General features: G+C 35.0%; 1 protein-coding gene across 1 annotated transcript in view; it reads left to right on the top strand.

Moving 5' to 3' along the window:
- Positions 1-328: 328 nt before the first annotated feature.
- Positions 329-25280, top strand: part of LOC136026401 (uncharacterized) — a 30417-nt gene continuing 5465 nt past the window's right edge. The window contains exon 1 of the mRNA XM_065702958.1: positions 329-488. Coding sequence (XP_065559030.1) covers positions 455-488 — 34 coding nt within the window. The 5' untranslated portion in view covers positions 329-454. The remainder of the gene's footprint in view (positions 489-25280) is intronic.

Here is a 25280-nt window from a genome sequence, read left to right on the forward strand (position 1 = left end):
ACCGTTAAATATTCAACGTTCACATAGGTGTGGAAAATATAATTATACCCAACTAGAAAATATAATATATAATATAATAAATAACCCAACTAGAAAATTTAAATATAAAGAAAATATAATATAATTATGGAAAATATAAAATATATTATAAAATATAATTATATATACCTGTTACACATAGGCGTGGAAAATATAATTAGGACATTATTTGCAAGGTTTCCATTGCATCTCAAGAGCTGCCTATAATTATAATTACAGGTGAAATCTACAAAAATTTCACTGCCCAATCGGGTTTTCTTTTTTTGCGGACCCGAAATACACCAACATCTGTAGTTACAATCCTGTAAGAAAGATTCTTATGTTTATACTGTTTTACTCGTCATTGTACAAACTGTGACCAGTCCTATTGAAACCACTGATTACAATATACTTCACGAGATATATTTAAACTAGGATGCCCGTTTGGATGATCCTCGTTGCAATTTCAGGTAAATTTGAACTAAACACGGGGGGATATTTCATTAAAACTTAAGAAGAGGAATAATTCTTGTTTTTTTTTCTATGATATTCCTACCAAATAGTGATCTCTCCATGCGTAACCCGCTAGTCACGCAACATCATTCATATTTTGAAAGATGCACTATAGTATCAAAAGGGTAGTATCTAAGGGGTTTTTCCGCTGTCCAAACAAAAAACTGTTAGCTAACAATGTTCCCAATAATAGTGTTTCCACCGTCCAACTAAAAACTATTAACTGACATTGCTAGAGAATATCTTTAACAAATCGAATATTTGTTGGAGAAAATTGTTTGAGAATTTGTTTCTGTTTGCTAACAATTCCGAGTCCACCGTCCAAACAAATACCTCTCAGCTAACATTGTTAGCAAACAGTTGGACGGCGGAAAAACCCTTTTATTCGATTCCTCACTCAGCAGTGTTTCAAAATATCTATAAAGGCTGCTACGGAGAAAATTATGTTTAATCCCCCATCCCTCTCCCTCCCCAACGGGACCAAACATAGCCCTGTGTGGGTTATACACAAAGTGTTTGCTGATTCTGTTTTTATCTCTTTTGCTATTAGTATTGTTGTGGTATTAACTAACTGTTGACAAGAAATAAATATACAAAACTGCCAACAAATAAGCAAAGTTTTGTGTATAGCTTAGGGATATATCTGTCCCAATTAGGGTTGGAGGAGGAGCGGGCTCGAATGCAATAGTCAAGGCATATTTGGAAACACTGCTAAATGGGGAATTGAATATTACTGTGGCACTACTCTTTTGTTATTGTATTTTTTTCTTCAAAATCGGAATGAACGTGCAAGATTACCATAAGTTACATGGAAATTTTTATTGCTAGGAAAGAAAACAAACTGTTTACGTTTGATTTAAGGTCTAATCGATGACGTGTAGGGGGTTACCACTATTATTCGTCATTGCCAAAACTATCACCAATCTTTTTTGAAACTCTTGATCAATGAAATTTGTGACTATTTTCGATTAAAACCTGGCTCATATATTTGACGAAGAGGGATGACTATTTTTTTCTTTTTAACAACTGAAACAGTTTTACCAAAGCAAAGATGGCATAGAGACGAGCTGGGTTATACCATAAATCCTTTAAGCCCCCGGGCGTTTCCTTCACCTTCCTGTTGCGAATATATGTTTTATTTATAAAATAAAAAAAAACACGATATTCCTCTTCTTCTTCTTCTATATTCTTCCTCCAATATTGTTCTTCCAAAAGCTGATGTTCCACTTCTTATTTTCCTTTTCACGCTGTTGCATTGCAGACCTGCGCAATATAACAATATACTGCTTGTTAGCACATACAACAAGTCATTTACGCTGTAATCCTCCAAGCCTTTATGATGAAGCACATCACTGGAATAAAAGTGAAACCTTATTTTCTGATATTAAACTCTATAAAATTTTAGAGGTGGAATATTCAGAAAGTAAATAAATATTTGTGCTGTTTTTCACCGCAACTATTTTATTGTCTCCAAGGCCATATTCAGGGGAAGGGGTTACGGGATGTGATCCCCCGCCCAGCACTATTTTTGTTTGGCAAAAATGTAGATAAAACAAATTTCTGATGTAAGGTTTAAGTTTTGGTTAACCCACCTCTAACAACCCCCCACCCCCGAATAAAAATCGTAGATACGACTTTCTATTTTTATCTTAATGATTAAGACTGATCAGTACTGCTCTCAAGATACATACAAATATTATATTTCTTAAAAATTGTTACTTTCTATTTTATCAAAGGTGGTAAAGTTCTGCTCCTAAGATACATACACATTTTATTGCAGTTTTATCCTGGCAAAACGTAATTGGAACGTTTTTGCTGATCCTTCCTATTTCAAATCATCCGCCCAATATGGAATCCACACAGTGGCGGTTCTGGCCTCTCTTGCGCCCATGATAAAATCTTGATTTGTTCCCCCCTCCCTTCTGTCTCCAAAAACTTTTCTGGCCAATTAAAAAAAATTAACAAAATTTGCTTTTATGAAAAAAATGTTTCATTAATTTAAATCTCGATTATCTTACTTTAAACCTTCGCAGAGTTAATAATTATCTCGTGTCAATGGATTGCTTCTGATTCTTTGCGTTCTCTGCTCATTTAACAATAAATAATTTAGTTGCTAATTAGATATGACGCACATTAATATTAATTTAAGTTTACTAAATGAGCGCTCATTACGGGCTGATGATGCGGCAATCGCTAATAATACCTTAAAGGCAATTTTTATGTTTGCGAAGACCCTTTCATCTCCGTATTGCATAATTAATTCTAACACATCTGTAAATATCTTTAAGGAAATGCGCCAGTGTGGAATATTTTTTTCTTCATATTTTGAAGTTCGTGGAACAACTGATAGGTGTCTAAATCACTGTAATATTTTCACCAAGTATGAGGCAATTCAGTTTCATATTATGAAATTCGTCCCATTTTGAAATAACTTTTCTGTATTAAGCAAAATCCAAAAATTTGTGTTCAAATCTGAAAATCATTTGAAACGGTTTCTTAGTATATATTTGGAATTTTACAGCCCTAAAATTTCTGCGTCCGGAGCAAGTGTCCCCTCTGTCCCCCTAAAACCAGCTCTGAATCCATATATGTCAAGACAAGGGAAACTTATAGGCCTATAAGATAAAGACTATTGTTTTTAAGGGCATTCTCAACTCAACATTAAATTTGTGTACATTCTTTTTTGATCCTTATAAAGTTTTCTACCACCCTGTGGTTGCCTACTTCCAGCTTCTTACCCATTATTTTCATGGGGTACAATTCGTCATTAGTGCTCCAATGATCCGTATCAGGAATCACATTGGTCGCCGTACACATTTTTAGAATAATTATTTATAAATTTTGTTATCCTCATTACACAGCACCCAAAATTAATTCATCTTCTTCCTTTGAAGCATCTGGATCATTTCTATGCTCCATCGGACTTCAGATCCATCGATGCATTCTAAGGAAGATTAAAATACTCTCCTGCAATGTCCACATACATTCTATTTTCTTAGCGCCTCTAGAAGCCAATTGGAATAAGTCGAATTTCTGCATTCTGTCTGTGGTTGTGGTGTCGAAAAAATGTGAGAGACATTTTATTATGTACATTCACAAGGATGCTCCTCGTGATCCCACCAGTAGCTGAAACATAGTAAAGAGGGAACCACGGCCCATATAATAAAAAGTTAAAAAAGTACTAAAAAGACAGAAAAGAAATAACTAATTGATGACATTGATGACTATATAAAAGAAAAGTAAAGCAAAAACGGGAATAAAATTTTGTGTAAGACGGCTTGCATATCCTTTTATAGCAATATCTGGTTTAAATTTGACCCTAATCGTTTTTTTGAAGCTACATTCAAATGCAAAAATCCTTTGTGCCCCTGCTTTATTTTCTCCCTGGAACAAAGACCCGAACAGAGAGGAGATATTGAAAATGATTATTGTTGTCAAACCACCAAGCAGGGCAAAATTGCGGAGAGACGTCAAAACCTTAGATATGGAAATTGTTTGGAAAATATTGAAGGTGCAGGAGAATCTCATTGTTTGGACCAAGTACGCGATTTTCTAAAAATTAAGATCCATAAGAAAAAAGCTACATTAAGAAACTTGTATAAAAAAAAAAACATTTTTCCTTCAGAAGAATCAATTAAAAGAGTTCTGTGATGGCCTTTCGGGGTCTGGCTGTTAGAGCCATTCTACTATGGCAAAGCATAAACTTAGACATTAATACAAATTGAAAATATGAATATGGAAAGGGAAAAATGATGAAAAATATACATATTTCTACTAGTCAAAATCTACTAGTCAAAAACAAAAAGACAAACGAAGCAAGTTTTAACTTCTTCTATTGTATTGCAAGTAAGAAATCGTTCTATAAAGCGGACACGACAATAGTTCTACTCTTAAGGTGGGTTTGATGCAAAATAGCCAACAAATTCTCAAAAGAATATGAGAGCAACTCCCCCAGGAGGTCAAAAAGCCAATACATTTTAGAAGTTATTTTTTTTGCTTGCTAGGACCTTCCTGTTACCTTCTAGGACCATTAGTTCGATAAGATCACCGATGGGAAAAAACATGCATGCACGATATTTTTTTTTCTGGGAAAAATGCACAATTTTACATTTTTGTTGATATGAGCTTGAGACTTCTACAGGAGGATTTCCTGATATGCTAAATCCAATGGTGAGATTTTCACCAACGCGACTTGCCGTTTCGGGGTCTTTCTGCCTTTTTTGAAAATCAGGCAAATTTTCTCAAGCTTGTAGCTTTTGGTGTATAGCTGTCAATTTTGTATATTTAGATTATATAAGTTGATAGCCAGCATAAAAGCAATTCTTTCGATGTATTATTTTATATAAAATTTCTTATTCTATAATTTTTTGTTACTGTTAGCCCGCTTCGTTGCCACGAGTCGGTTGATTACGTGAAGTTTGATATGCTAATAATTTTCACATGCGACTTGAAACTCAATAAGTTTTACATATTTGGAATTCAGCATAAACAGCGAATTGTTTTGCTGTGTCGTCTGTTGTCTTCAAACTTTTAGTTTTAACAACAGATAGCTTTTGCAATAATGTGCGGTTGAAATTCGCCTACCTTCAATTTTAACGTGAGAGGATATGGCAAAAATGCAATGTCATTATTAAGCCTATGGACGATAGCCAGAATGTTAAATTGTCAGGTGTTTATTCAGAATTTCGCTTTCTCTTAGCAGTTGATATCTCCGCAAACTGCAATGTCAATTAGATAAGGCTTATTAGTACGAACAGTATGATCATGTTGTTAGGATGTTAGTTTGACCGTGTCTTGAAGTTTTTTTTTTATTTTTTGTTCTTTAGAACTTTCGTGAAGACTTGGAAAGAAAAAGGAAGCTTCATTCAATTGCGAAATTTCATTTCAACAAACACTTGAATATACCTGACTTAAAAAAAATACTGAATTTAATCCAAGGTTGAAAGCCGCAGTTAAAGGTGGGGCTTTAACCCCTCCCTCAAGTGTTTGTCTGACTCTTGAAAACGTAATAGAAATGCATACAAATATATTTTCATGCGCTTTTTAAAGTCTTTTGCACCCCCCCCCCTTAAAAAAACAACAGCCCAAACAAAAAATCCTGGATACGACCCTGCCACGTTTATATGGCTAATGTGTCATATAGGAACTCTCTAACTTAGGTTTTACAAAGTAAAAGACATCCTTAAACTAAAAACTTTATCAAAATGCTGATGTGACATTATAGTGCAGCATGTTTATTAGGAAGAATAGTTTCAAATTGTAATATTGTAAACTCTAGACTGGAATCACGCATATTTACTTTTTATAATGAGGCTTTGTTAAGCAGTTTAATTGTAGCGAAGCTAATTTCACCGGATTGAAAAAATCGACCAGAGAAGCTTTTGTTAATAGATTGATGTGTCAATGAACGAGATGGGGGCAACCCAAAACAAAATAAGTGGGCTCGTCTAGTGTGAGACGTTGTAACTTCTAGGTACAGGCATTTTAAAAAAAATTTCCTGTCTGCATTCTGTTCAGGCTTGGTACACACGCAAAGATTTTTTACAGGGCAGAGAGAGGGGAATAACATTAAGAAAAATCTATTTGATTATTGGAATATAAACTTACTAGAAGTTAGGAGCAAATCCAGGAGGCTGGATCCCGAAGCCCATCCTTTGCGGACATCCCTCAGTTATGCCTTTTACTTCATGCTGTATTAACACGTTTATGAGAGTGGTGTTGTCCCTTTCATCCGTTTTACGAACTAAGGAGCACAGTCCTTTAACTTCTTTAAGCTGCCACAGGATTTTAGATGGTACTTTTCGGTTCGAAGCACACCCGAGAAGTGAAGTTAGGTTATTTCTAATGAAATATAACAAAACATGGATGACAAATAATAATTTAGAAACAAAATTATGGAAAGCCAACTCAACCTAACCCAACCCACCCTAATGTAACCTACTCCCCTTCGCAAATGTTCAGATATATTGTCCATTTTATATAAGTACAATGCATTCTGTCGAAGTCCAATGCATTGCATGATCCGTCACTTGTTTTTTAGCTATGAAACCAGTTTTCTGAGATTTGACCTAAGCGTAGTTCTTGAATGTGTTTCGAATAACCTACAAATACCTTTTAGACTTTAAGGAATAACTAAGAAGACCCTACACAGTGAGTGTTTACGGTAGTTCAGTACGACTACTTAACATTCAGTCAAAGCCTGTCAAAAAGTAATGGGTGATTATCCGTCTTATTCTTGGGAACTGATTCTGTATCATGAGATTTTGGCCCTACCTGATGCTGCTGATTCTCTCTAGATAGATAGAAGCAACAATAGACAAAAACTACAAAGCTTTAATAGACACTTGGAGACATGGTTGTTTTTTGGCTAAATTATGTTTTTATATAAAAAGAAAGTCTTGGAGACTTGTTCAAACATTCAACCGTCTATGATGTTTTTTTCTTTACAATGAAAAACACGGTATTTTTAAAAATAGCCCATCTTCAAGAAATCAGAGAGCAAGTGCAATACTTTCTTCAGAAAACACGATACAACAGCAGTGACTAGTTCAAACCAAACAGGGTCTGAATGTGCTGTTCCACAGGCTTTCTTCTATGACATTTTAAAGTCACACTTGAGGTATCACATCTACTTTTATTTTTTACACGTCAGTTCCAAAACTTTGCCTACACATTATGTAGTAGGTAAAACAGAAAGATAAGCTTAACAAACTGGTGAGCTTACCTTGGCTATGCAGCCCCGCCAATATAAACCTTGCACCCTTTAAAACCCATCTTTTCACCAGGCTCTTGGGATACTATCTCTCAAAAATTCAAAATTGTTTGGCTGCTCCTATAGTACTAACCCGCTCACATTTTTGGGGCTTTGGGAACAAAATCTTGTCGCATTACAAGTATTATATTTTCTTTTCGATAAGTTGAGTTCTATCTACTCTAGGTTGAAACAGCTTTGCCACAATTAGGTACTGGTAAATTTTGTTCAAATCCTACATCCATCATTTTTCAACGAAGCCATATTAAACATAAGACGAGCAGAAACTCTATTATAACTCGAATTCAAAACGATCAAGACTAATATTAATTAAACCCATGTAAATGAAAGGTATAATTCGTTTATGAAACCCAAAACGCACAGCCATTAAAATAGACGATTGTAAAACAAAAAGATAACAAGTACTAATAAGGACAATAAAGCACTCTACAACAGTGACCAAGACGACCAGGAGATGATATGGGACCAGATAAAAAACCTCCACATTGAGTCAGAAAGCAAGACCCTTGGGCACCGCAAGAAACCAAAGGATTAGTGGCTATTGGACCGCACTTGGCAGCTCATAGAGGAGAGGAAAGTCGCAAAATTTCAGATCCTTGCCTGCCATAACGTAAATCGGATCTGCAAAACCGAGAACTACAGATGGATTGATAAATCCGTCAAAAAGAGTGCACACCGAGACAGACGCCACTCCTGCGAAGCGGAGAAGCTGCTAAGAATGGAGACACCAGGTAGTTTTACAAGATAACGAACGATGATTATCGAGAAGAAGAGAGTCAGCGATGGTTCGTTGAAGGACGAAGACGGCATACTGGTTACCGGTCCCGAAGAGAAGAAGGAGCTGTGGGCCAAAAACTCCGACAAAACCTTGAATAGACCCCCTCCGGTCGAGCCAATCTCCATCCCTGAAGATCCTTGGATCTCGCTATACATCAACAAATTTCATCGACTGATGACGAAATTCTGAAGGCAGACAAACAGCTAAAAAACGGCAGGTCACCAGGAGACGACCGCATCACGGCAGGAATGCTGAAATGATCCTTAGATACCTGTGTCACCTATGGGAAAGACTTCTTCGGAACATCTGGACAACAGAAAAATTACCCTCAGAATGGCGCCATCGTACACTCGTGAAGCTCTTCGAGAAGGGCGATGCCACGCTCTATAATAACTGGCGAGGCATCCGCCTGCTTTCGATTCCTGGTAAACTGTTGTCCCATATTATCCTGTCCCGGACACAACGCCACCTAGAGGAATACCTGCGTCATGAACAGCATGGCTTCCACCCAGACCGCTCTTTTCACAGACCTAATATTCACCTGCGAATGCTTATGGTTGAGAGCTACGAATGGCGCTGTAAACTCTACATGGTCTTCATTGACTTCGAAAAGGTGTTCGAGCCATTTGAGCACCAGTCTCTCTGGAAGCTCCTTCGCCACTATGGTATCCCCAAAACCTTAGTAAATCTCATCATGGCGACGCATAAAAGTACAACCTGTTGTGTGACGACAGCAGAGGAAAATTAACATAAATCTCCCATCCTCTCCGGGGTGAAACAAGGGTGTGTGTAATCTCCACTACTGTTCGCATTCGTCAACGACTTTGTATTGATGAGCGTCGACTCAACTGGGCTATGCTTGAATGATCCCCTACTGAGCGACCTAGATTTTGCTGACAATGTTGCCATCCTAAAAACCTGGAAATTACGGCTTCAAGCGCTGCTCACAAGCGTTCAACAAAAAACAGAAGGTTTTGGACTCAATATCAATGCCAGTAAAACCAAAGGCATGGCAACTAGCGATTCACCTATGAACATCAAATGTAATGACAACAACGTGCAACAAGTGGTCCATATATAATATCTTGGTAGTACCATGGAGAACACGGGACTCACAGCCAAAGAAGCCATCGGCCGAATTGGACTGGCTAGCAGCACCTTCAACAGGCTCAAAAAAGTTTGGAGGTCGAGTGCTTTTTCTCTCCGGCTTAAGCTCTGCTTGTTTAACAGTATCGTCCTGCCTGTCCTCCTCTATGTATCTGAAACACGGCATCTCAACCAAGAACAAGAGAGGAAAATGCAGTCTATTGAAAATATGTGCCTACGCAGAGTTATCGGCATCTACTGGACCCAGAAGGTAATGAACCAGCACATTAGAAACATCATAGGTCAACCGTTTCTCATTGAGACTATACGAAAGGCGTAGATGGAGCTACCTCAGAAACGTGCTGCGCATGGATGATTCCAGAATCCCCGAATCTACATTTTTCTCATTTTTCAAAGGATCTGAAAAATCCACATTTTTCATAGGAAGACCCAGAAATACACTCCGTCGTACCTACAACACCGACCTACGGCATCTTTACGCCCCAATTCAGATGGAATGGGAAGACATTGTCGTAGCTGGAAGTTTCATAGACGACTGGAGACTCTTCTTGGACGCCCTGCTCGCCTCTGGAGGTACAGGAGGATCTAAGGTCTAAGGTAATAAGGATAACAGGTACTGAAATATTGATAACAGGTACACCATCCACTGACAGTTTTAACTAAGTACCATTAGCCAATCCTGGTGTATTACATATATTCCCCTTTGACAACTAGGATGAACATAGTCGTAATTTTATTCAGTTCAAAACTTCCCTAAACATTTTCTGAAACTTTAACCTTATTGACCTAGGCTTTTTTGGAGACACTGGATCAAATATGCCCTCTTTTTTCCAATAATAGACCTTCTATATAAGCCATAGTTGCAGTGGTCGCTGCAACCTAGTAAAGAATACATATAAACAATGGGCATCATCCATAGCTTAGAAATATTGCCCAAGAGCTAAGGGGGCTATGTCATCCAAGGAGGTGTAGTCATTTGACCTTTAGACTATTTTCAACAAAATGTCGATATCAAAACTTTGGTCGGGTGTCTTTGAGGGTAGGGTAACTAAAGGGCAATCTTTATCCTTAAACAATCTTTATTTTAAGCTGAATATTCTTATCAAACAGTTTGTGCTAGCGAACTGTATGTGAAGAGCAACCCAGCTCAATGCTAAGCAAAACTCTAAAATAGAGAATTTGATACCATCAGATATATCAAAAGAATCGGCTTATGTTGCTGATTTTAAATATATTAGTTTCACTAAGTTTAGTCTTACCCATTAAAGGCTACGAGCGTGAGAAAATTTGCCTGATTTTAAAAAAGGGGGAAACACCACATAAAAGTCATAGAATCTTCAAAAATATCATACCATCAGATTCAGCGTATCAGAGAACCCTACTGTAGAGGTTTTAAGCTTTTTTCTACAAAAGTTTGGAATTTTGTATTTTTTGGCAGAAGAAAGATCACGGATGCGTTTTTATTCTTTTTTTTTTTTTAATACTACTACTAATTCTACCATTACTACTGCTATTACTCCTGCTTCTAATGCAACCACTATGAAGGCTAAGCTGAAAATTTCAGGAAATGTTTAGGGGAAATTTGACGTAAACGAAAACACACTATGGGCATGCAGGTCATCACAAGGGCATGGCAACATAATAACGAAGTCTCTTGCGAAATTCTAGGACCCCTGAGTCGATACGACAACCCCTGGGGAAAAAAAAACAAACAAACGAATAAAAACGCATCCGTGATCTTTCTTTCGAAAGTTTCAAAAAGAGCATTTTACGAGCCTGTGAAAATTGGTTCTATTTACGAAAAAAGGGGGAAAACTTCTTTTCACCTATGTTATTTAATTCGTGGATTATACTTATTTCCAAATCCATCCTGCTTAACCTTCTTCTACATTTTTTTTCAAATGTATTCGATCACTTTAATCACTTGTAACTATACTCAAGAAGAGAAACTATGTAAATCTTCCGGTGAACTAAGGACGCTACTAATCAATTTATGTATGTTTATATATACAAGTTAACAGCAAGGGGTTGTATGAACGGTGGTAATCCTTCATCATGTTGAGGATAAGCCTGGACATGATGCGGAACTGACCAGAATTTAAATAAAACATACATGATGCTTCCAAGTGAAAGTTTGGAGCAACCTTAGTACATAAAACTAACAAAAGCTATTTCTTATGTGTGGGGATCTACCTCCCCTCTGAACCCCTCGTTCTTTGTGCTAAGGTTATATAATGGTTGAAAGATTTCTTCTTATCCCAATTCAACGGCCTTTGTGTTTGGCAGTCCTTCTTGAAGAATTAGGACAAAAAGTCAAACATTAGTGTAATTAGCGAGCGGTTCTGGAAGGGTAGCCCCCCCCCTCATATGTGGAATAATTATGTTCTTTGTAAGTTATGATATCACTCTTTTCATTTGAAAACAATTGTTTTCCTTATTTAGTCAATCTCTTGAAGCCGGTGCTCCATACTACAGCTTATGCTTTAGTAAATAGTGGTAAATATCTTATACCTATTGCTGGCCTCACACAAGTAAAGGGCTAGGGCTTGATTGTTTGTAGCTATGTGTACAAAATGGACTTTCACAGGGAAGTGATCTAGTATAAGTAGGTGATAATTTTGCGATATAGCCTCTTTTAGAGGGGTTCCAAGAACAGTATCGTAAATCCTACACAAAGGCGTAAATTCTACAGAAGTTCTTCGGGAGATAATATAACAGTGTAATGTTTAACCTATAGTTAAGAAGATGGGCAATTGGGAGATGGCTCGTAGTTTTTAAGCTATAATTCAATGCATACAGTTTGGAATATCACTTATGTAGATTATGCTGATTTGCTGATAATATATGATCACTGGAAAGTCTTTGGGTGTTCAGTGACAGTGAATTGCCCCTTGTGATGATTAATAATTGAGAGACTTCTTAAATAATCTCGTCAAATATTAAAAATTTCCTCGAATGTTTAGTCTCATTTTAGTAATACTCTTTCCTGGATAATCCCATCTTCTCCGAAGAAAACTCAAAATTAAAAGCATCTGTTTAATACCCTTGGAACTATAAAAATTATGTAGTACAATGAATCGAAAGTTCAGAAAAGTAATTCAGTTCCGTAAATATTATTCAGTGACACCATGCACCACTAGTTTCAGAGTTAAGTATTTTCAAATTGACTGGCTAAGGAGGCAGTCAGAACTGAGTTAGATATATATATATATATATATATATATATATATATATATATATATATATATATATATATATATATATATATATATATATATATATATATATATATATATATATATATATATATATATATATATATTTTTGTCGGCTTGTTGTTTTCGCGGTTTTTAAGGTGTATGCTTTCGCCAATTTATAAACAGCCAATTGCAATGTTTAGTGGTTTTCAAGGTTAGATGATTGGAAAAACGTGCTGTTTTTACTTTTTTCACTTTATGTTAAAGTGAATTATGTTTGCGAAAAGCTTGAAAGCTTACCGTATTTGGTATTAATAAATAAATAAATAAATATACTTCTTGTTAAAAATTGCGAAAGGTCAAGCATTATCGCAATGATGTTTATGTTTGTGACTTGGCGTGTTGATAATTTTTAGGGGAATTTCCTTTGTTAATTACGAGTACTTAGCGCTAAGAAGGGCCAGGAAATAGTAGTAAGGAGTAAAGGAGAAAACTATTTTGACAGGAATAGGAGAAAGAACCATGGGCGCCAGCAGAGAATTTCACAGGGAGGAGGAGCAAGTACCAGAATAATAGCGGTTTTTGGGGGCACGGGAATATATTTTAACATTTATCTTTTTGGGAACAATTTTATTTTTAAATATGTTTAGATAAAAATTTTCCAACAAAAACAGGTAACCAACTTTCAAACAGTTCGTGGTAACGAACGGTAGTAAGGAGCGACCCGGCTCAATAGTAAACGAAACTCTAAAAAACGGAATTTTGATGCTAAAAGATACATCAAAAGAATCGGATTTTTATGCTGATTTTAAATATATAAGTTTCATCAAATTTAGTCTTTTTCATCAAAAGGTACGAGCCTGAGAAAATTTGCCTTATTTTGGAAAATAGGGGGAAAAGCCCCATAAAAGTCATAGAATCTTAACGAAAATCACACATCGCATTCAGCGTATCAGAGAACCCTACTGTAGAATGTACTGTAGAATTCAAGCTCCTATCTACAAAAATGTGGAATTTCGTATTTTTTGCCAGAAGACACATCACGGGTGCGTGTTTATTTATTTATTTATTTTTTCCCCAGGGGTCATCGTATCGACCAAGTGGTCCTAGAATGTTGCAAGATGGCTCATTCTAACGGGAATGAAAAGTTCTAGTGTGCTTTTTAAAAGACCAAAATATTGGAGGGAACCTAGGCCCCCTCCCACGCTCATTTTTTCCCCAAAGTCAACAGATCAAAATTTTGAGACAGCCCTTTTGTTCCACATAGCCGAAAACCATAATAACTATGTCTTTGGGGATGACTTACTCCCCCACAGTTCCTGGGAGAGGGGCTGCAAGTTACAATGAAAAGGGGGTGGGATTTTCTAGCATTATTATAAAAAAAGCAATGAAAAAATAAACATGAAAAAGTTTTTTCAATTGAAAGTATTTAGTAGCATTAAAACTTAAAACGAACAGAGATTATTACGCATATGAGGGGTTCTAAAAATACTTTAGCATAAAGAGCGAGGTATTTAGGAGGAGATAAATTCCTCGTTCTTTATGCTAAAGTATTTTTAGTAATTTCAACTATTAATTCTACGGCCTTTCTGATTCAGGGGTCATTCTTAAAGAATTGGGACAAAACTTAAGATTTAGCGTAAAAAGCGAGGTATTAACGAGGGGACAAAGCCCCTCATATACATAATAAAAATATAAGAATATAAAAGTTTGTTACGTAAGTTAATTCTTAAGTTACGTATATTTTTTACTAATAAAAACGTTCGTTAAAAATTAAAAGTTTTAGTTGCCTTTTTAAGTAACCGAAAAATTGGAGGGCAACTAGGCCTCCTTCCCAACCCCTTATTTCTCAAAATCGTCTGATCAAAAATTAAGAGAAAGCCATTTAGCCAAAAAACAATTAATATGCAAATTTCATTTTAATAATTTATGCGCGGAGAGCCAAAATCAAACATGCATTAATTCAAAAACGTTCAGAATTTAAATAAAAAAAACTAGTTTTTTTTACATGAAAGTAAGGAGCGATATTAAAACTTAAAACGAACAGAAATTACTCCATATATGAAATGGGTTGTCCCCTCCGCAATCCCTCACTCTTTACGCTAAAGTTTGACTCTTTGCCGGAATTCTACCTTTTAAAACAATTAAAAACTTTAGCGTAAAGAGCGAGGGATTGCGGAGGGGACATTCCATTGCATATACGGAGTAATTTCTGTTCGTTTTAAGTTTTAATGTCGCTCCTTACTTTCAGTTAAAAAAACTAGTTTTTTTTTATTTAATGCATTCAAAAGGGAACAAAACTCAGCAAATTTTAAACGGCAAAGATTCCTGGAAAAGGGATCTATCTATTTGATCTATAATGTATTTAATTATCATGTATTATTATGCATTTAATCCTGATTCATAATGTCCAAAAACTAGAATAAAAGAAAATCACTCTCAAACAGAAATTATAGAAAGTTCTATTGTTTCCCAAGATTGTAACAGGCGTATACTTGTCTTCATGCAACTGGATAAGCCTTAGAATAGCCTGCAGAAGGAGTAAAGATTGGGAATTCAAAAAAACATCGAAGGGAAATCTGAGGCTCTGATTTCATCCCTAGAAGCTTGTTTTATCTGCCCTAAATTAACAGATTTCTAATATCTCAAAAGCCCCTAAAGTGGGGGTTTGCCAAGATTTTCACATTTGTATGGACCCTTGCTCAAAAATCCCTCCGCCTGCATAGAAACCATGTTTTTATTTTGTAATGGCAATGTAAAACTTACCTCTTTCCAAACAGGATAATTTTCCCATCCGAACTGAAATTTCCCATTTGATACTCAAATCAACTAAACGAACTGCAAGTTAAGAGTGACTTGGGCCAATATTGGTCAAAACTAAAAATTGAATTTTGATAAATATTAACATATTAATAGAATTAAACTCTTAGGTTGATCCTAAATATTGTAAAATTCAATCAGTGTATTGTTACCCACCATAAGGTTGTAACCACCTGAGAAAATTTGCCTGATTTTCGAAAAAAACAAGGAAACACCCAAAAAAAGAAGGCAATCCTAGTGAAAATCGCTTTATTAGGTTGATCATATCATTCAAGCTTCAACTTGTAAAATGGGAAATTTTGTTGTGTTTTTTTATTTTTTATTATCAAATGCATGTCTTTTCGTTTTTGTTTTTTCCCAGGAGTAATCGTTAAAGAAAGCGATTTTAACGCAAATTGCTTCAATGGTTCATCTCGTCAGAATACCCTATCGTTGAAGTTTCAAGTTCCAATCTACAATTTGTAAAATTTTGCATTTTTTCCAAAATAAAGATCGTGGATGTATATTTTCTTTCCTAGAGATAATTGCATCAAACCAAAGGTCCAAGAAAATTGGGAGAGAGCTCATTCGAAAATAAATTAAAAGTTTCATTTTGAATGACCATAAAGATTGTGCCACAGAAAAGTGTTGTTTTCTGCCTCTTTATGATACCGAACTACGTCTTTGCCCCAACGAAGACAAATTTGCAATGAATTTAAAATTCAGAGAAGCTTAATTTGGAATTCTTAAAAATATCTAAAAATTATATTATATGCTTCCCAATTTGGAAGCATTGATGTGGAAAAGGTGATGTTTTAAATGGTTATATTTCTCTTTCTCTGAATAAAACTACTTCAATGTATTTTAACGCATGCATTTAGTGTAACTGTCGATCACAGGGTCCTATTGTAGAGGTTGTGATGGCTTCAGCCACGTAGAAGATCAGGCGTCACACAGAATTTTCACCCATATAAAAAAAAACCCTCTTTGTCAATCTAAAATTCTCCAGTAGGAACATTAATACGGACTTATTGAACAAAAATGCTATCCAATTGTAAATTTTGGAAGTATATTCAAATTTGTCCAAAATTTAGATTGCAATGCAAAATTTTAATTCTTAAGCATAAACACTGAAAAAGAACTATTACGGCTAGCAAATCAGTGTATCATCAATCTGCCCGAGGCCAACACAGATACGCACGCTCATCCTCCATCCAAATCTATTCAAAGCCTCCCTCTTCATTCCATCCCAAAATCTTCCCATTTTCCTTAAATATTTCCTTTACGACATCCTCCCACCCTATTTGGGGAAAGATGATTCAGAAGACAATCAGAAATTAAATTTTACAAAAACAAGTTTTATCGGATGAAACTAAGGAGCAGCTTTGTAACCTAAAATGAAGAGAAATTATTTTTATATGAAGGGGGCTGTCTTCTCCTTAACTTATTGTTCTTTACTCTGAATTTTGAATCTTTTCCTAATTTGTTAAGAACATTTACTGAATCACAAACGCCACTGAATTGGAAAATGAAATTTTTCAAACCACTAAAATTTTTTTTTTCGATTAGCAAGGGTTGAGTAGGGGGGAGGCCACCTAATATAAAGAATAATTTGTTTTTCGTTTTAAGGCTTAAAGTTGTTCCCTACTTTTAATTGGAAAATCTTTTTTTATTTGTTTAATTACATTTTATGAAACGGTGTAGTTTTATGAACACAGTTATTTTGTTAACGCAACAATCTATGGCTGTTTATGAGTAGCAAAGCTTAGAGATAAAAACATTTTGAAAGGCAAAAAAAGTGAAGTAAAGTAAAAGTATATAAAAATGAAAAGTAAAGTAATTACAAAAATGCACAAAAAATAGCCTAATTATGAACCATGAGAAAGGAACTCTTAGCGTTCAGTTCTATTGAGCAATTCCGAAGTGCTGAACAGAAATTTTTGAATAATTCCAATATTTATGAACTTTATGAACAATAATTTATTTTTGAACAATATTTATGAAATATTTATCAAACATCGATGTATTTAGCGCCTTCAGAATCTAATTGTTTTAAAAATTAGTTTGTTCAAAGTAATACATTGAAACTAAGATTAAGAAAATCAGCACTAGGGGAATTTCTACTAATGTGCGTTTTTGAGAAAGGCTGTAAGCGTTGAACGTTACAGAGCAATAATGATATTTTCAATTTAATTTTGAATGTCAAAAACCGGTATATTTGACGGCTTTATACATTACGACTATACAAAATAAAAGCTTTTTCAAAGTGAAAAACTACATCAGTACAATCTCTGGTAAGAAAATAATAATAATAAAACACAAAAAAACGAACCTGTCCTGGGAAAGGTCCGATATCAAACATTTCTTGTTATGGTCGCTTTCGTTATCGGCTTATGGGTACCCAGGTGTGCTCAAATTGACGGCATATATATGTCGGGATTACCCCCTCTTTAAGCTGTTTTCCTTCTTTTTCTATAGTTCAGTGAACTTCCTTATGTACTAATGATTTAGGATGTTCGTCTTCAAACTCAAAATAACTGCATATTTGGAATAAAAAGCTGATTCGTTGATTTAGTGTTATTGATATTTAGGTTCTTACGCTTTCGTTATTGAATAAATGAAAAAAACAAGCTTTTTTACTGCAAGTAAGGAGCGGCATTAAAACTTAAAACAAACAGAAATTATTCCGTTTATGAAAGGGGTTGTCCCCTCCTCAATGACTTGCTCTTTGCGCTAAAGTTTGACTCTTTCTCACAACTCTACTTTAAAAAAAATAAAAAATTCCTTGACTTTTAGGGGGTGTTTCCCCCTATTTTCTAAAATAAGGCAAATTTGCTTAGGCTCGTAACTTTTGATGGGTAAAACTAAACTTGATGAAACTTGTATATTTAGAATCAACGTAAAAATGCGATTCTTTTTATGTAACTATTGGTATCAAAATTCCATTTTTTAGAGCTTCGGTTACTATTGAGCCGGGTCGCTCCTTACTTCAGTTCGTTACCACGAACTGTTTGATAAGAATCGCCACTATCTATTTATTATTCATTACTAGGAAGAACTCGATCTTTTTTTGCTCTAACCAAGTCATATAGAAAAAATGTTTGTAGAATCCTGGAAAGGGGTCATTCAGTCACAAATTAGACATAGGGTCATTAAACATTAAGATCAAATTTATTGGCAGGCTGTCAACCATGGGTAAACACACATTTATTCTTTGTTTTTCCTACTAATACTGCAACTACTTCTACTGCGATCACTACTAAGGTTAATGGTATTAAGGTGAAAATATCACAGCTTAGAATTTAAAGATGAGACTTCCAGGGCATGATGACTAAGATGTTCCACAAACGAAAAGACAGTATGTATATGCTACAACTGCTACTTCTCCTACTGTTACTACTACTATTACTACTACTGCTACTACTACTGCTACTACTACTGCTACTGCTACTGCTACTACTGTTACTACTACTGCTACTGCTACTACTACTACTACTACTACTACTACTACTACTACTACTACTACTACTACTACTACTACTACTACTACTACTACTACTGTTACTACTACCACTACTACTACTACTACTACTACTACTACTACTACTACTACTACTACTACTACTACTACTACTACTACTACTACTACTACTACTACTACTACTACTACTACTACTACTACTACTACTACTACTACTACTACTACAACTACTACTACCACTGCTACTACCACTACTACTACTACTACAACTACAACTACTACTACTATTAAGGATAAAGTCAAAATGCACTATGTGCACACAGGATTATCAAAACGGCTTATCAGCAATATCTTAGGAACGACTTTGAGTACTAAGTTGATGCTCATATGCTATATTCCGGGCGATGTTGAGCTAACCAAAAGGCACTACGTGCATGCTTTTACTACTACTACTACTGGTACTACTACTACTGCTGCGATTGCTATTATTACTACTACTACTACTGATACTGGGCCATATAAGCTATGTCCCAGGATCTGCTTAGGGTATCAAGTTGAAACTTTCCGGGTTGGTTGAGGGGGATGATGAAAAAACCAAAGGTGCTATGTGCATACTGCTACTGCTATTGTGACTAATTGTTCTACTAGTACCACTACAACAACTACTACTGCTCAGTCTAAGGGTATTAAGGAAAAACTTTCAGAGAAGGTTTAGGGGGAAGTTGAACTAGTCAAAAGGTGCTATGCACCTTCTACTGCTACTTTTAAAGCTACTATTACTACTACCACTACTTCTACTACTGCTGCTACTGCTACTACTTCAACTACTACTATCACTACTATTGCTAGTACTACCACTATTATTTCTGCTACTCTTATTGCTGCTGCTCCTATTACGGCTAATAAGCCTAAGGCCAATAATGTGAAGTCTTAAAGGAATGTTAAGGGGCTGTTCAGCCAAATCAAAACATAATATGTGTAAGTTATTCAAAGGATGTATCAGCAATATTTAACGAACGGTTTAGAGTTTTCAATTGAAACTTTTAGGGTATGTTGAAGGGAATGTTGAACTGAATTAAGACTGAACTTTTAAAGAGTGTTTAGGGGGATGTTGAACTAAATCAAAACTCACTATGTGCATGCAAGTTTTCTAAAGGGCGTATCAGAAATATCTTAGGAGCGGCCTAGAGTATCAAGTTAAAACTTTCAGCACATGTTGAGAGGGATTTTCAACGAACCATATATATATATATATATATATATATATATATATATATATATATATATATATATATATATATATATATATATATATATATATATATACATATAGGCTACCATTATTGCACCTGCTGCTACTGCTGCTACGACTTAAAGCCTTAAGCCGAAATTTTCAGGGCATGTTACGGGGGATATGAACTAGCTAAAAGGAACTATGTGCATACTAATTTTACTACTACTACAATTGATACTGTTACTACTGCTACAACTTCCGCTAATGCTACTACCAATACTACAATTACTAATAAATCAAAATAGTTTAAGCGCATAGAGCACGGAATATCCTAGGACTGGTATAGGGTGTAAAATAGAAATTTTCAGAGGAAGTTTATTTTCTATTAAAACTAAATCGAAAGGCACTATGTTGGCTGTCAAATAGACATATCAGCTTAATCTCAAGAACGGCCAGGGGTATTAAGTTGAAACTTTTAGATCTACTATAGTTACAACTCCACTATTACTGCTGCTACTAATGTTAAACTAAATCAAAAATGGTTAAAATGCTTCCAGGTTGTCAAAATGGTATACATAAAAAGTAATTGGAACAAAATAAGGTATTAAGGTATTTTTTTAAGGGAAGGCTTAGAAGGGTGTAACACTAAATCAAAAGATACTACTTTTATCCAGATTATAAAAAGGACGTATGTAAAATATCATAGGACCAGCTAGGAGGTTGCACTGGAGCTTTCAGAGCATCTTATTGAGAATGTTGAACTAAATCTAAAGATATTATGTCCACCCAAGTTTGTCACAAGGTCGTATTTGAGATATCTTAGAAATGCTTTAAGTTATTAAGTTGAAATCTTCAGGGTATGTTGGGAGGGGTGTTGAAATAAATATATATGTTAATTGGCGTATGTACAATACACCTGGAACGGCTAAGGGTATAACTGCTAATACTGCCAGGACTACTTCTAATGCAAGTGCTACTACTACTGCTACTGCTGGAACTACTACTACTACTACTACTACTACTACTACTACTACTACTACTACTACTACTACTACTACTACCACTACTACTACTGCTACTACTACTACTTCTATTACTACTAATACTACTACTACTAATGCTACTACTACTACTACTACTACTACTACTACTACTACTACTACTACTACTACTACTACTACTACTACTACTACTACTACTACTACTACTACTACTACTACTACTACTACTACTACTACTACTACTACTACTACTACCACTACTACTGCTACTACTACTACTACTACTACTACTACTACTACTACTACTACTACTACTACTACTACTACTACTACTACTACTACTACTACTACTACTACTACTACTACTACTACTACTACTACTACTGCTACTACTACTACTACTACTACTACTACTACTACTACTACTACTACTACTGCTACTACTACTACTACTACTACTACTACTACTACTACTACTACTACTACTACTACTACTATCGCTACACAATTGAACAAAATCGATAGATTTGAAGTGCTTCCAGGTTTTCAAAATGGTAGAGATGTAATATATCACGAATGGAGTTCAGTTGAAACTTTCAGGGAATTTTGAGGGGTTTGTGAAATTAAATCAAAATAAGCTATAGGTATCCAGACTGTCAAAAGAGTGTCTGCGTAATATCCCGTGAAAAATCTGGCTTTTACGAAGGCACTTCTGGCTGTATTAAACTAAACGAAAAAGACACTATGTGCATCCAATTTTGTCAAAAAGGCATATCTGTCATATAGCCAGGAACGGCTAGGGTTATTATGTTAAATTTGTCAGGGATTGTTCAGTGGGAAATCGAACTACATCAAAATGCACAACGGGCATCCATGGTATCAAAAAGTTGTGTGTGCGATATCTCATGAAAAGTTAAAAGAACTAAGTTGAAACTGCCAGAACCTATGCAAGGGTTGATTGATATTTCTCATTGTTAAAGGAAGTATAATGAATTCCGTTAGCCTCAGAGATTATGCATATTTTAAACCAATATGTTTAAGTATTTTTCCCCGCCCATCAATCCAAAGCATTTTAGTACAACTATCATTAAAAATCATCCAGCATATTAATAGTATGCCTAAATTTGGATTCCTATAGAGATTAATTCGAAAAACATTTTCCACAAAACAAGTTTTTCAAAGAAAAGAGCTCCATTTAACTGAAAATGAGCAGAAATAGTCTTCAAAGCGTAAAATTACCACAAATCACCATCAATAACTAAATGAAACCAAAAACGAACAGAAATTACAATAAATGACCGAGTCAAACTCAAACGAGCAAAAATTAATATGAGCGGTATTGACAACCCCAATGCCTTCTCAAGACCAGAATTTAATTTGCACCTTACCGAAAAAAAAAAAAAAAACAACTACAAAAAACAAATGACTGGATTGATAGTTTAATATACATGTACCGATATCTGTTTCTTAAGGTTTCAAGATTTTTTTTTTTTTTTAAAGTAAAATAATTAAAACATTTAAAATAAATTTATTTTCAGTATGGTGCAAATTATGATCTAGTCTTGAGAAGGTATTGGGGTTGTCAGCACAACTCATGTTACTTTTTGCTCGTTTTGGGTTTGACTCGGTCATTTATTGTAATTTCAGTTCGTTTTGGATTTCATTTATCTATTGATTATATTTTGTGGTAGTTTCAAACAGTTCGTGGTAACGAACTGTAGTAAGGAGCGACCCGGCTCAATAGTAACCAAAACTCTAAAAAATTGAATTTTGATACCAATAGCTACATCAAAAGAATTGCTTTTTAATGCTGATTTTAAATATATAAATTTAATCAAGTTTAGTCTTACCCATCAAAAGTTACAAACCGGAGAAAATTTGTCTTATTTTAGAGAATAGGGGAAAACAACCCCTAAAAGTCATAGAATCTTAACGAAAATCCCAACATCAGATTAAGCATATCAGAGAACCCTATTGTAGAAGTTTCAAGCTCCTATCTACAAAAATGTGGAATTTTGTATTTTTTTTGCCAGAAGGCAGATCACGGATGCGTGTTTACTTGTTAACTTGTTTGTTTGTTTGTTTTTTCCCCAGGGGTGATCGTATCCACCCAGTAGTCCTAGAATATTGCGAGAAGGCTCATTCTAACGGAAATGAAAAGTTCTAGTGCCCTTTTTAAGTGACCAAAAAAATTGGAGGGCACCTAGGCCCCCTCCCACGATAATCATTTTCCCAAAGTCACCGGATCGAAATTCTGAGATAGCCATTTTTTCAGAGTAGTCAAAAAACTTTATAACTATGTCTTTGGGGACGACTGACTCCCCCACAGTCCCCGTGGGAGGGGCTGCAAGTTACAAACTTTGACCAGTGCTTACATATAGTAATCATTATTTGGAAGTGTGCGGACGTTTTCAGGGGGATTTTTTGGCTGGGGGAAGAGGTTGAGAAGATGGGGATATGTTGGGGGAACTTTTCTTTGAGGAATTTATCATGGGGGAAGAAAATTTACATGAAGTGAGCGCAGGATTTTCTAGTCTATTTAAAAAAAACAATGAAAAAAATAAATATGAAAAAGTTTTTTCAACTGAAAGTAAAGGGCAGCATTAAAACTTAAAACGAACAGAAATTATTACGCACATGATGGGCCCATTTCCTCCTAATACCTCGCTCTTTACGCTAAAGTATTTTAGTAATTTCAACTATTTATTCTACGGCTTTTGTGATTCAGGGGTCATTCTTAAGAATTTTGGACAAAATTTAAGCTTTAGTGTAAAGAGCGAGGTACTGACGAGGGGGTTAACCCCCTCATATACGTAATAAAAACATGAGAATGCAGAGGTTCGTTACGTAAGCTAATTTGTAAGTTACGCATATCTTATACTAATAAATACATTCGTTAAAAATTAAAAATTCTTGTTGCCTTTTTAAGTAACCAAAAAAATCGGAGGGCAGCTAGGCTTCCTCCCCCGCTCCTTTTTTCTCAAAATCATTCGATCAAAAATAAAAGAAAGCCATTTAGCCAAAAGATATAAATATGCAAATTCTGTTTCAATTATTCATCTGCGGAGAGCCAAAATCAAAACATGCATTGATTCAAAAACGTTCAGAAATTTAATATAAAAAAAAACAAGTTTTTTAAAGGAAAGTAAGGAGCGACATTAAAACTTAAAACGAACAGAAATTACTCCGTATATGAAAGGGGCTTTTCCTCCTCAACGCCTTGCTCTTTACGCTAAAGTTTGAAACTTTTATTTAAAAAAAAACTTGTTTTTTTATTTAATCACACTTAAAAGATCATTTGACTATATTTTTCTGCTTATTTTTGGTTTAATGGAATCCTTTAATTTTCTTTGAAAACATTGTTTTGTGGATTTTTTTTAAAAAATTAATATCTGTTTGTTTTTATTGACACAATCTTTTTGTGGAAAACTATTTTATATTTTTTGATTTTTTTTTATAAGAATCCATAGGTTGGATTACTATTTGTATGCTGGAGAAACTTTTTCACCTACTACTACTTCTAACTTAATTCTAACACAATTAGTATCGTTTTATATAATTTTATATTTCCTTAAGTTAACCTGAAAAATAAAATATATTGTCATTTTCCAAAAATTCTTTCTATGCTCTTTGTCAACTTGGATAAATTTAGAACTAGAACTAGAACAGAGTAGTACTAGTAATAGTAGAAGCCCGAAAGTTTCAACTTATTACCCCCATCCCTTCTCGATATATTGCTGAGGTGTCTTTTTGGTAACCATACACACAGTGCCTTTTGATTTAGTTATTAAGCAACGTTTGGTTTTAAAGTGTAATTTGCCGATCTCATTATTATGGGGGGATGACATACCCAATGTTCATAGAAAAATAGTTACTGGACCGTTCTACTATGCTGAACAAAATGACTGTCAAAAAATTTGGTGTTTGGAAAATGAATAGGCTCGGGAGAAGGGCTGCTTACCTTCCAATCTCTTTTGACTCTTAAAAATGGTACCAGAACTTTTTGATATAGTTCAACGTCCGCCTGAATATTACTTGAAAGTTTTGCCTTAATACTCTTAGCCATCAATTTCTGCCATTATGTTGTGCAGACAGTAACTGTGGTCCAGATAGGGCCAAGTTTGAAAAACAATCCGAGAAACAAAATTGATTTGAAAATATTAAAAAAAAAAAATATTTAGATGACCTTTCAGTGAGTCGATTGCATCAAGGCAATGCTGTCTTGATGTGCTGGTGTTTGCCCCTCAACATATTTGCAGTTAATAGAACGTGAACAATTATTATGTAGGCAGTTACTTACTATATAATTAGTTGAAATTTAAATCATTTGACAATTCAGGAATAAGTAAACAGAATTGCGTATTTGCAAAACAACTATCA

The sequence above is a fragment of the Artemia franciscana genome, chromosome 4, assembly GCF_032884065.1.
Source record: "Artemia franciscana chromosome 4, ASM3288406v1, whole genome shotgun sequence".
NCBI classification, from domain to species: domain Eukaryota; kingdom Metazoa; phylum Arthropoda; class Branchiopoda; order Anostraca; family Artemiidae; genus Artemia; species Artemia franciscana.